General features: G+C 44.7%; 1 protein-coding gene across 4 annotated transcripts in view; it reads left to right on the top strand.

The window, feature by feature from the left end:
- Positions 1 to 338: 338 nt before the first annotated feature.
- Positions 339 to 13,418, top strand: part of LOC121695224 (tenascin-X) — a 33,985-nt gene continuing 20,905 nt past the window's right edge. For 2 of the 4 annotated variants that reach the window (XM_042075860.1, XM_042075857.1), the window contains exons 1-4: positions 339 to 446; positions 5,485 to 6,269; positions 7,622 to 8,521; positions 11,769 to 11,884. In XM_042075860.1, the coding sequence (XP_041931794.1) occupies positions 5,861 to 6,269; positions 7,622 to 8,521; positions 11,769 to 11,884 (1,425 nt within the window). In that variant the 5' untranslated portion in view covers positions 339 to 446; positions 5,485 to 5,860. Of the gene's footprint in view, positions 447 to 627; positions 764 to 5,484; positions 6,270 to 7,621; positions 8,522 to 11,768; positions 11,885 to 13,418 lie in introns of those variants that run through there. The other 2 variants (XM_042075861.1, XM_042075859.1) reach the window with 2 other exon arrangements.

Below are 13,418 nucleotides of genomic sequence, written 5' to 3'. Positions count from 1 at the left end.
CCACCGCCCAGAGGGGACCCGTAAAGCACATAGAATTACATCAGAGAGAAAGACAGAGAGGGGAAGAGGAGACAGAAAGACGGAGAGAGAGAAAGAGAGAGAGTGACGAGGAGAGAGAGAGAGAGAGAGAAAGAGAGAGAGTGACGAGGAGAGAGAGAGAGAGAGAGAGAGTGCAGGGGGGTGGGGTGGGGGGTGAAGAGAGGGAGGAAAAATTCTTGAAGTATGAGAAAATTTTACAGCTCTCCTCCCCTCTCTCTCTCTCTCTCTCTCTCTGTTTCTCCCGCTCCCGCGTCTATCTCCATCTCTCTCTCTTTCTCTCTCTTTCTCTCTCTCCATCTCTCTTTCCCCCTCCCTTTCCTAGTCAATCACAACTTTCCTGAAGTAGGGAGAGAGTGCACTGATCTCACTGACAGACACAAGGTGTCCAGGAGCCAGACTGATTCCAGGTAGGCATCCTCATTCTCTGCATTCTCTGTTTGTGTGTTGATTCCTCATCAACACACAAACACACACCCAAACACACACATACACTCATCCTTGGAAGCACACGCACACACACACACACACACACACACAAACACACACACTCACTCACACACCTTTATATAAACACATAGAGATAAACATTGTTCTGTAGTGCAGTAGCAAGCTACTTTGAAGAGGTCTGCAGGAGCCTAGCTACCTTGAGGAGGTCTGCACATCCTTTTGAGTGCATCTTCACTAACGCTTCTGAGACTGTCTATGGCTCTGGCGCTGCCCGAAGGTAGTTTAAAGCTTGGTGTACTCACAGTTTTGGACTTGGTTGGAGGATGCATTTTTATTTCATTAAATGTATTTCTTTGTTTGATAGTTTTTTTCTGTGCACTTTCTGTAAGGCGTTGCTTTGTTATGTTAGTGGAGATTATAGCAATGCCAGAGTCTGGCTGTACTGGATGCCCTCTCAGTGCATTGATCTGCGTTGATATCAGGAGTAGAGTATTGAAGGCTTCAAATGCAATCCACTGTATGCTGTAGGATAGGATTGATCAATCATTTCAAAAGCCACACAATATTATGTGACTTGAGATTTAAGAAGGCACTGCAACTGATGAGAATTAATATGTATCTTTTTCTACATTTGAGAATTTAAGAGTGGCAAAACAAAAGACTCTTTGCAAGATGAGCATGACTTGATCAACCAGGATTTGTTAAACATGAATAACTATGTGCATGTTTGTTTTTCTTCAACTGACCATAATATAACATTTATAATAGTAGTAATGAGCATCTTCTTCACATCAGCGCTTTGTAGTGATAATGACAGGCACTGTTTCAGGGCTTCAAATCTACAGTTTAAGTAATCTGATGCATATGACCTTCTGTACCTGAATATATGATAGAAATGGAGCAGGCTGAACTAATGAAATAACTCAGTTATAATGGTGGAGTGGCAGTGAACAGTGGCAGAAGGAGTGAGATGCGTTGTGAGGTTCTGGAAGTGACTTGTGGTGTGGTTTAAGCACTCTGTTTCTCTCTTATACTAAGTTTTGGTTTTATAGAAACTGATTCTGGAACAGTTTTGGAGCAAATCAGTTCTGTGTTTTCTTGGATGCTTTGTTGGGCAAAAACAACAGAAAAATGGATTTTAACATTTTCATTTAACAGTCTCTTATAATCATGGTGGGGAGAGCACTGCGATGCTTTAGGCAAACACATTTGGATGTCTGTGTGTATTATGTTGGGGGCACTGTATTGTTACTTTTGGAAAATGTGTGGGTGGTTGTGTGTGAGTGGAGGGGGTATTTGTTAGTTTGTTGTGGTGGGGGCATAGTGATGCTTTGGGAAATACTGAATCTGGTGTAGATCACTTGCAGAGACTCCTTCAAACTGAAGTGATGCGGTCACCTGAGTCTGCAGGATGTGAGTGCATGTGCATATGTGAGTGTGAGCATGTGTGGGTGTGCTTTAGTGTGTGTGTCTGTGTGTGTCCGTCTCTGTGAAGAAAAGACAGATGTGTATATGTCTCTCTGTGTCTATACATATGTGTGTGAGCATGTGTGTGTGTGTGTGTGTGAATAAGAGTGACTATGCTGACAGCACTTTCTCTCCTCAGAGACACACAATTTATGAAACTGGACCTTTTCCAGGCTGCAGAAAATTGAAGTTGACCGTCCATGAGAGGCTGAGGCTACTACGTTTCCTCTCCTCTCCTGTCCATCGCTACTGTTTCTCCCACCAGGACTTTTCATCTTCCAGTGTGTGTCTCTGTGTGTGTGTGTCTCTGTGTGTGTGTGTGTGTTTTTTTCTCCTTGCTTTCCTCCTTTCGCTCCCAGAGCGCTCCTCCAGGGAAGCATGACGTTATCGTCATGACGTTTCTTTCGCTGCGCTCCGTGCTGGCGCTCCAGGAACCTAACCGAAAGGCTCGTTTACTGCGAGGGGCTTTGCACAGCTCCTGTTTTTGCAGGAGAGGAACCTGGGTGTGTGTATGTGTGTGTGTGTGTGTGTGTGTGTGTGTGTGTGTGTGTGTGTGTGTGTTTGCGCGTATGTGTGTGTGTGTGTGTGTGTGTTTGCAAATATGTGTGTATGTGTGTGTTTGTGTGTGTATGTGTGTGCGTGTGTGTGTTTGTGTGTGTATGTGTGTGCGTGTGTGTGTTTGCGCATGTGTGTGTGTGTGTGTGTGTGTGTGTGTGTGTCTCACTCTGTTTGTGTGGGTGGATATCTGTCTGGCTATGTGTGGCGATATTTGTCACTATAATTTGACAAATTTGTAATTTGTGTGTGTGTGTGTGTGTGTGTGTGTGTGTGTGTGTGTGTGTGTGTGTGTGTGTGTGTGTTTAAGTGTATGCAAGTGTTTTTGTGGGAACAGTTTTCTCTTAAGGGGATACTTTGTTGGTGTGTGCGTGTGTGTAGTGTAGAGAGAGCAGAGTTCTGGCCATAGACTCTCCAGTGTAGATTTCTGTGATGATTTGTGAGAGGGCTTCCTGAGGTGCTGAGGTGTGTGTGTGTGTGTGTGTGTGCTTTCTTAGGGGATTCTTTTGCGGAAAGTTGCAACATTTTCCATCCCTGATTTGATGCATGGAGCAGAGCACAGACACTTGTCCCAGTGTTGTGATGAGCTAGGTTAGAGATCAGTCTGTGTGTGTGTGTGTGTGTGTGTGTGTGTGTGTGTGTGTGTGTGTGTGTGTGTGTGTGTGTCCGCGCGCGCGAGTGTGTGTGTGTGTGTGTGTGTGTGTGTGTGTGTGTGTGTGCGCGTGCGGATGTGTGTGTGTGTGAGAGAGAAAGAGAGAGAGAGAGAGAGAGTAGATAAAAAGCAGGGTCTTGCTCCCCACATATGGACAAAGCTGTTTATTTGTCTGTGCCAATGAGATACGATCCGTGTCGGGAGGTGAGGTCAACAGCTCTGGCAGGAAAGGGGGGGTGAGAGAGAGAGAGAGAGAGAGAGAGAGTGCAGAATAGACGTAGCGGTAGTAAGGTGGAGGTAGAGCAGAAGAGAAGGGGAAAAAACCACAAATAAAAGAAAAAGAGGAGAAAGAGATGGAGAAGGAAAAGGGGGGGAAACAGATGAAGAAAGGATAGATAAAAACAAAGAGAGAGATGACTGAGAATTGGTACTTATGTGGACCTTGTGCACTGTCCCCAACAATAAAAACACTCATAGCCCTGTCCAGTCTTCTGACTGAGTTACGTTACGTGGACCTATTTATGTATACAAAACATTTGACTCACTGCACATTCACATAACTTAACTCAGACAAAGCGACACCATGATTTGATTGGGCTTAGAGGTCTGCACTCCCGCGGTAGACCCGCGGGACCCGACGCAAAAGAGTACGGCGCGGGACAACTTTTGAAAGCTCTTTGCGGGAGCGGGCGGGATGAGAGAGGTGCGTTCGCGGGTGCGGGACAAATCGATGATTCACTGCACTCCCGCAAATTAAATATGTGGGTAAAATTAAACATGGAAATTATTAAAGTAGTGTTCATAATAGTTCAGCTAGATGTTCTGTTAGGCAGCATTAAAAAACAGGGTTTAAGCATAACTGACGGATAGCAGGCCTATAGCCTATATTGTCGTTTACGTGGGTTCAATTTGTTCCTGCTGCTTAATGTCAAAACTCGAAATCGAAAGCATGACAGAGGAAGAGGGCACCAGACTAGGCCTACTTCAGTTGTTAGCCTACATTCAGAACTAAGAAACTGACATCTGGAGTCTTTCTCAGGTGTGTGTGCTCCTTTCGTGCGGGCTTTAGCGGGCGGGAGCGGGACATCATGTTACAGATGCGGGCAGGAGCGGGACTAAAAATGACACATTAATGCGGGAGCGGGACAGAATATTACGGGAGTGGGCGGGACCCCAGACCTCTAATTGGGCTACTTGGAGCGTGCTGATCTTTTCTTACTGTGTGCTGAGGTAGATCCTGGTTCTTGGTGAGACCACATGCGATGAATATAGGGCAGGCTTCAGACGTCTCCAGAGCCTCTGGGCCTTCCTCTCTGTGATGACAGAGGACAACATAAGCTCTGGTTATCTCAGGTCACTGGCCATGTGGCAGGACTGATTACAACAACATGGCATAGGATAAAAATGCAATATAAACACATGTGTCTGTTTATCCACATACATTTGCTTAATAAATGCTTTAAAGATGCTATATGACATTTTCCTTCATCAGAACAAAATCTTATCCTAAACCTTTGATCTCAATTTTCTTAAAACATTGTTTAATCACTGTAAAATGGGCTATCAGAACCACACGAAAGTCTGGCCATGTTGCTGTAAACAGCTTTTCCAGACGAGTGGGTATTTAATTGTCAGCAGGAAATTACTTAATTTTGTTAATGAGCATTGTAGTATACCATCATTACAAGTGGGAGTTATCGAGGTCCTCTAGTACCCAACTGTTTTTCTGAAATATACTGTGTGCAAACAAAGGCTTAAATTTCCACTTCAAAAGATTTTTTTTCAGTATCTAAAAAGAGTTACAGAAACACATAGGCTACTTAAATTTTATGATTTCCCCTCATTCTCGTGAAATGTCATTGCATGGGACATTTGCTAATCGTTTGTATTTCATCATTAAAGAAGTTGTGAGTGTCATGAGACTATAACTTTATGTGCCCTTAAAACATTGTGCCCTTTTGAAAGAAACAATTTTGATGGCTGGCTCAGATAAAGGAGAGAGAGAGAGCAGGTTGTGGTGAAACATGCTACCAAAGTGCACTAGTTAGCTGTGTATGATAGTTTATCCTGTACACATGCATTCTGCGCTGTTGCTGGTGTTTTCCTATTAAGTCTGTAATAGAAAGTTAGCTAGTAGCTTTCTAGGCCAAAACTCAATCTCTAGTACACTTCTAATTACACTCGAATAAAGAACGACCAAACACAAATATTTGGTCTGAGTGTTAGTATGCTTATTCTTACATTTGCACCGTCTTGCTGCTGTCATGCTCATATACACAGTCTGTCGTTCCTTCTATCTCTTATTTATTCTCTGTGTCTTTCAGGAACATTCTTCAGAGGCCAGGGGATAGAGGCTTCGAGTGGGGGTGCCAAGGGAACTCCACCACTCTGTCATTTCTGGCAGACTGAAGGGGACTCAAGCGCTGGATGAGGCAGTAGAGGCCAAGAGAAACCCCATTCATTGTCATAGCAACCACGACGTGTTTTTAGCACCTCTGGTCTTGGCATTGTCATAGCAACGAAGACTTTGACATCTTTTGGCTTGTCCTCTTCATTTGGGGCTCAACAAACTTGAGAAGCTACAGACTTACTCCCAGAGGAGTTATATTTCAGTCTAAAAGCTGGACTTGTATCCACATCTCTGACTGAGCAAACTCCCTTTCCCCTGCCATACAGAATTGTGTCCACGGAAACAGAATCATGCTGGTCCTATTCCTCACTCTTCTCATCCTCACCCTCCCAGGCCCCGCCCACCTCTCGACTGACAGCGCCGAAAGCCCACAGGCCACCAATGGCAGGGTTTCCCGTGACACCAAGCCCAAGGGTCAGCCAATCAAAGTGATTATCTCAAACAGCTGTACCCAGGCTGACTCGACCGGCGGTGATAAGGAGCTGGAGCTCGACCCAGACTCTCCACTGGTTCTGACTCACCGGATCCGTCTGGTGCCGACCGCCGGCGGCGGGGGTGCGGCCGGCACGTGTGGAGGGTGTGAGGCCGAGTTTGCCGCGCTGCGTGAGCGTCTGGAGAGGCTGGAGAGGGAAGTGTCTGCGCTCAGGGAGAAGTGTGGCGGGCCGGAGGGAGGCTGCTGCGCCTCAGAGCAGAGCAAAGGTACTCACACACATGTGTACACACACACACACACACACACTCAGACACACACACACACACACACACTCAGACACACACACACACACTCAGACTCAGACACACACACACACACTCAGACTCAGACACACACACACACACACACACACTCAGACACCCTTTGACTCTCACCTGCCTGATTACCCTCTTCTTTCCCTCTCAATGGTGTCCTTGCTTCTGTCTCCAACAATGTAATTCCCTCTATTGCCCCTTTCCTTTCATTTCTCTCACTGATTTTCTTTCTGTTCCTTGTTGTCCTTTAAACAAACCAACAAAAAAGGAAAACAATGAAGCTATACTGGAATCTATCTCTCAAGCCAAGCCCACTCTCTCATATGTCTTTCTGTCTCCCTTTTTGTTACTAATCCCTCTCTTTTACCCCTCATATCAATCTCTCACTCCCCTAACCCCACTCCTTCTCTGTATATATATTTTTTATATTTCTCTCTCTCTCTCTCTCTCTCTCCACTCCACTTTTCCCTTCCAGAATGTTCTCTCATACTCTAAACCCCAAGCCTGCTCATTATCTGAGCTCACACTATGATCACATTAGCGCTTGGCTACAGACACGCCTGACCTCAGCATGTTGCTCTCCCTCCCCGAGCCTACGCCCTCCTGCATCCACCTTGTTACTCTCCTGCTATTGTTATTACTATTGTTACTACTATGGGGGTGGGGGGGGGGGGGCAGTTATATGGAACCACTAGATCAGCTCAGGGCACCTCTTGGATACAGTTCACAGGGGTCTATTAAAATCAAATGCAGCAATGATTTTTAGTGCTGCGTGTTATTGATTTAACATGGCAGTGAGATACATCACAATTACCTCAGCCATGCCAGTATTGAAATAAAGGCTTGACTGAAGGGTAAAGGTTAGCAATGGCAACAGTGGCTAGTCATCTTGCCCATGATGAGTTGCACCCAAATGCATTGGATAGATTGACTATTCTTAAATATTTGGATATCATCCTGCATCTCTTTTTGGGCGTGTTTATGTTTCCAGTCTTAACAAGAGTTTGTAGCCAGCTCAGAGTGAATTTAAGAGTCCTGTGGGAATGGACTGACTCATGTTGTCCTGTTGAGGGGCTAATAGCGGATAAATCTGGAACTAAGAGCTAGGGTCTGTGCCTGATCTTGTGGCGGCCTTGGCCAAAGCTGTACCCAAATCTGGAGTGGGAGGCAATCTTTTATAACCTCTCACGCTCCTGTAAATACCATTTTCGTTTGTTTTCTGTTGCTATGTTGTTCATCATCATCATCATCTTCGTCATCATCACCACCCTTCGTTTCTCTTCATCTTTCCTCATCTTCCTCAGGACCAGGCTGCACAGTGCCCAGGCCACCGACGTGCCCTGACGACTGTAACGATCAGGGCCGGTGTGTCGACGGCAAGTGTGTTTGTTTCCCTGGTTACAGCGGGGACGACTGCAGCGATTCGACGTGCCCAGACAACTGCAGCGACAACGGGAAGTGCGTAAACGGCCAGTGTGTGTGCAATCCCGGGTTCACGGGACCTGACTGCTCCGCGAGGACATGTCCTGATAACTGCAACAACCAAGGACGCTGTGTGAACGGGAGGTGTGTGTGTAACCCCGGTTTTGCCGCACCAGACTGCGCAACCCGAAGCTGTCCCGATAACTGTAAAAACCGTGGAAAGTGTGTGAATGGGCAGTGTGTGTGTGACCCCGGTTTCACCGGACCAGACTGCTCCACAAGGGCCTGTCCGGATAATTGTAATGACAGAGGACAGTGTGTCAATGGAAAGTGTGTGTGTGATAGCGGGTTCACAGGCCCTGACTGCTCTGAAGCGACCTGCCCCGACAACTGCAACAACCGGGGGCAGTGTGTGAACGGGAAATGTGTGTGTGAGAGTGGTTTCACAGGCCCCGACTGCTCTGGCAAAGACTGTCCGAACAACTGCAGAAACCGGGGCAAGTGTGTGAACGGGCAGTGTGTTTGCGATCCCGGGTTCACCGGTCCCGACTGCTCCACAAAGACGTGTCCTGACAACTGCAACAACCGCGGCCGGTGTGTCAACGGAAAGTGTGTGTGTGAGGCGGGCTTCACAGGTCTGGACTGCGGAACCAAGTCCTGTCCAAACAACTGCAGCAACAAGGGCCGCTGTGTGAGAGGGAAGTGTGTGTGCCGGCGCGGGTTCACGGGGCCCGACTGCAGTGAGTGTGAGCCAGGTCTGAGCGGCCCAGACTGCTCCACAGGTGAGTCTCCTCAATGCCAACCTTCAGTGATAAATAACATTAGGCTACACTTCGATTAAAAGTACTATTCAAGACCAAAGTCACTTCACATCAAAAGTACATATCAAATTCACTAAACTACCGTATAAAAAACACTGCCTCACAGTAAGATCTTCAGGTATGCTAAATTACATATTTCCATTCTACATACTTATATTGAGTAGTTATGCAGTTGTGTCACACAGGAGTTTTCTCATGCACTAAATATTTGGTTTTCTGAATCATCCTCAACATGGTGACTGTTAGGATCTGTTCTGGTGGGAGAGCAAATATGCCTGTTAGGAAAGGTCAGCCTACCAGACGAGCTAGTCAGGGTTATGAGAAAGTGTGGGTGGGTGTGTGTTAGGTGTGTGTGTGTGTGTGTGTGTGTGGGTGTGTGCTGGATATTCACCAACACAGTGGATCAGAAACTAAGCCAAAAAGAACAGTTGGCAGGCACAAATGGACTCTTTAACCTTAAAAGGGAAACAGCATTTCTCGCAAGTGTCCATCCTACAATCATAGTGCTCTTCCAGTCATGTTAAATAAAGAAGTTGTCAAAGTACTTAAACACTCTGGTTACTTCTCTGTCCATCAACCCAGAGGAAAATTCTGCTGCTCACAACCATATTGTTTTTGTCTCACAGAAATAAATCAGCTCTTAGGGACTGTTCGTTATTTGTAAACGGTGCCACCGGAGGGTTTTTAAGTGCTTCAATCAAAAGTTGCATGACCCTCCCCTGCCTGCAATAAAATTTTCAATGACCCTCCAGCAGCATTTTCAAAAAAGACATGACCTCCCCGGTGAATTGTCGATACCTTCCGCCCACGCTGTTAAAGGTAAACTATGCAGTATTGGCATATTCTTTACTGTTTTCTCGGTTTTTGCTTGTTTTTCGCTGGCTCTGTCATGACGAATGTCTGACAAACTCCATCTCTTTTTCTAGCCGGTACCTGGCGTGCAGGGCCGTAGTCACCATAGACATTGAGGGGGACGTGTCCCCCCCAATATTCAAATATGACCAAAATGTCCCCCTCCAATACACGGACATAGAAAAATAAAGAAAGAATAAAGCGCTATACTAGGCCTACAGGAAACCAACACACATCTGAAGTGTAATCAAACGTAAATAACGCACAAATTAGTGACCTATGGTTCCAGAGTGGTTTGTCCTGGTGATTTTCCATTTTTCGTTAGTGGCGTGCGCTATCAAAAGCTTCCATTTACTGCACCCTACTACGGTGAGGTAGGGCTGTCAACAATATCGCAAAAGCTACCGGTACAATTTTCACAAAACTTCTTGAAAAGGTGTAGCACAGGCTAAGGAAATCCCATACATGTTTGGAGCCGATCAGACTGAAAGGGAACATTTTCCATATTGTAGCCTATTTTCGCAATGATAGCGAAAGTGAAACGTTTTATTTTAAATGATGAATTTGTGCAAGCCTGTGTCATTTCTTTCACATCTTTCAACATAAATAATGCCTTCATATGCTAGTAGTAATGCCAGAAATTACCGTTTATAGGCCTCTTAGAAATGATTGTTGCATCTAGATAAAATCTAAATTATTAAAAGACAAAATCTTATTAGGCTCCTAACCTACAGTATGAGTCTAAGCCTTAGTTTTAAAAAATCTTCAGGTGTAAGTAATAAGTCAAAGAACCACATTCTGTGTAATATAGAGGTTATCATAAGATACTCTAGTTTGTAATTTCTTTTAAAGTATACATTTTGAACACAAATGGAGTCACGGGTCCAGGGATGGATTTGAATGGGCTTACTGGGCCCAAGAGCTCAGGGGGCCCTGAAGCCCAAGCCTCTGTGTGAAGTTGCTTCTTCTCCACCCTTCTCTTTTCACAAAACTCACCAGGGGGGGGGGGGGGGGTGCATCTGTGTCCAGGGGTTCATAATCCATCCATGCCATGCTTATGTCCGTCAAAAGTTTGGAATAACCTAATTGACTGAGTATCTTAGTATCTTCGTAATCAACCATCTTTGTCGTCCTTTCATTGGAGAGTCGCCTCAAAGATGGTTGATTACGAAGATACTTCATGAGAGGCCATTTCCTGTCCCTGGAAATTTATGCAAATAGGGTAGCAGTACACGCCCCCGCACATTTATGCAGTGATCGGGCTCTCTTTTTAACATTGAGGTCTATGGCAGAATCCAAGAATTTCCCAGAATTTGTCAAAGTCTTATTTTTCTGAGCAATGGATGCACATTTCGGACACGGCATCATGATTTCCAAACCCTCCTCCCTATTTCAGTAGAATGTCGTGATAGTATGACCCTCCAGTCGGGAGAAAATCAACATTAATGAAGGTGTACACCAAGTTTATTTTGTACTCCGGCTTGTCTGGCGTGGAACCGAGGCGTTCAAACGTAAGTCATACGTCAGTGACAAGCCCCTGTGCAGGCGGGAACTGAACCAGAGCCCGTCTCTGACTGAACTCCACTTTGCCCTCATAGACATGAACTAGGACGACCCATCTTGCTACGCATTCATTAGCTTTGGTCGCCTCGCGTTCAACGGATTTATTTGCATAAAGATGGGCTTCGTCCAGCTTTTTGATGCGCGACATTTAACAGAGAACATCCTGATTGGCCTGTTTCAGTTCAGTTAATGGCAGAGGCAGAGTGCCCCCCAAAAAGGAACATTTAAGACCCATTTCACATCAGACTACACGAAAGTGTACCCTTGTCTCATATGAGTTCAAAATAACGATAGTCTTGCATGCTGTTTGTAACAGTGACTTTAGCATTGCCCATGGCGGGTTAAATGATGGCAAAAGACATGTTGAGGTGAGTTTAACAAGTGTCATTTCATGTGCATATTATTCAGGACTAGCCTACTATTTGCCAAGGCTACATAAAGACCAAACTACCAAAATCTACATATTTTATTATCACAGTTTACTATTGGCCTTCCTTAGATGTCTGCATCTGAGTGGGCAAGGTCATACAAATTAGCATGAGTTTGTAATTGTAAATAAGAATATCACTCAATCTTATCCAGTAACAAGATAATTTGTTAGTATTCCAGTGAGTTTTATAATAGGCTATTACACATTGAGAAAGATACAAAAGTCTTAGATCGTCTATTAGCAGACAATTCATGAACTGGAAACATATATCGTAAAAACGATGTAATTAATCACGGAAACAATTCATCAGGGCCCCTGTAAGGTTTAATACTTGACCTTGACTCCTACTTACCCTGCTTCCAGCCCTCACTGGTGTGACGAGACTCACTACTAAGGATATCACAGAGTCGTCAGTGACCCTCACCTGGACTCCTCCTCCAGTGCAGTACGACTCCTACCAGATCACCATCACCAGTCAGGTAAGGCTGCAGTCATGCAGCTGTCCCCACAAACACTAATGACAGATACAATCCACTGCTAATGGACACAAAACACTGCCGCTAATGAAGAAAACAAATTTAAATGTGTTACGAAAGGGTGCAAAGACTTTTATTTTGAAACGCCATTAGAGCTTGAGCAGAGGAAACAAAAATGGTAGCCTTGAGTTTGAGTAGAAAGAGAGTTTGAGTAGCCTATGATGTAATCCGATCAGTAACAGTGGTCCCCCCTAGAGAGTAGCCTAGGCTACTGTGTGCTGAGAAGTGAGAAATAAACTTCTAAAGCTGTGAATTCAATTAAATGTCAAGTTTGGATGCTGCCCCAGCCCACTAACCACTATAACACCAGAGTGCTAATGGACACAAGGTAACGTTAATGTTTACTGTCAATTGCAGTGCACTCATATTGCTAACAGACACAACCATAAGACCATTCTCAATGCTAAATGTAGTAGCCTAGTAACAGATGCAATAACCTTACTGTACATTGTGAATGGACACAACATTAGGCTACACTGACATTTGGAAACACACAGCTGATAGACTTGCAGACACACTGCCACAAGATATAGCCTACACTGCTTACAGTAGCCAACATGTAGGCCTATGTGCTAACAGTTATCTGTGTGATCTCTAGCCTACTATAAATATGTAATAGCCTACAAACTGTTAACAGTATCTTCATCTACCAATATAGGTAATAGAGCCCACACACTGACTGCCTCTCACCAACAGATCCCTCACACTGCAAAATGTTTTATTTGGACTAGGCCTACTAGCAGACATTCAGAGCAGGCTGCCAATAATCACTTCAACCAGCACAAGACGCCACATAGGCTACTGTTACCTGACCCTTCACACAGCAGGTTGTTAACATTGTGAATAGACAACAAAGTGCAAAACCCAAGGCCACCACAAAATCTTCTGGTGATTCATTTTATCTTAAATAAATATTTCGGATGTTTGAGGCATATTTTATTGTCAGGATCACTCAATCTAAAAGGTCAGTGACACTGACTGTTTTTTGGCACAAGGCCTAACCACACAGACAGATGCTAAATTTGTTGAAAGCTTCCAGGAACAGATGTGTTTGTGAACGGGATGAACATACACCAAAACAAGTGTGAGACCCTTCACATGGCAGAGCGCCCGGTAATGAAAATGTCAGTCAGTCCTGAATCCGTGACATGCAGACATTCCCGTGGTTCATGAGAGCTTTCATGGGTATTTCCCCACCGTTTTTTGGCATTCATCATTGGCACTGCCATTTCACAAACAAAAATTCAGCAATGGAAAAAATATAAGTTTGGTATAACACAACTGACCATCTAAAATCCAGTACTCTTCAGAGACTGTATCTGGTTTTAAGTTTTACCATGTGGATTATTAAACAGAACTTGCAATGAGGTCCCACTTGCTGCACACAAATACTTGTTGGACCCCTATCAACAGAACCATGAACACCTTTTCTCTGCTTTTGAGACCTCATAATTCATGTAAACAAAATTGTTCTCAG

This window comes from Alosa sapidissima, chromosome 21, assembly GCF_018492685.1.
Source record: "Alosa sapidissima isolate fAloSap1 chromosome 21, fAloSap1.pri, whole genome shotgun sequence".
In the NCBI taxonomy this organism is placed as follows: domain Eukaryota; kingdom Metazoa; phylum Chordata; class Actinopteri; order Clupeiformes; family Clupeidae; genus Alosa; species Alosa sapidissima.
This window is presented reverse-complemented; position numbering and strand designations above follow the sequence as displayed.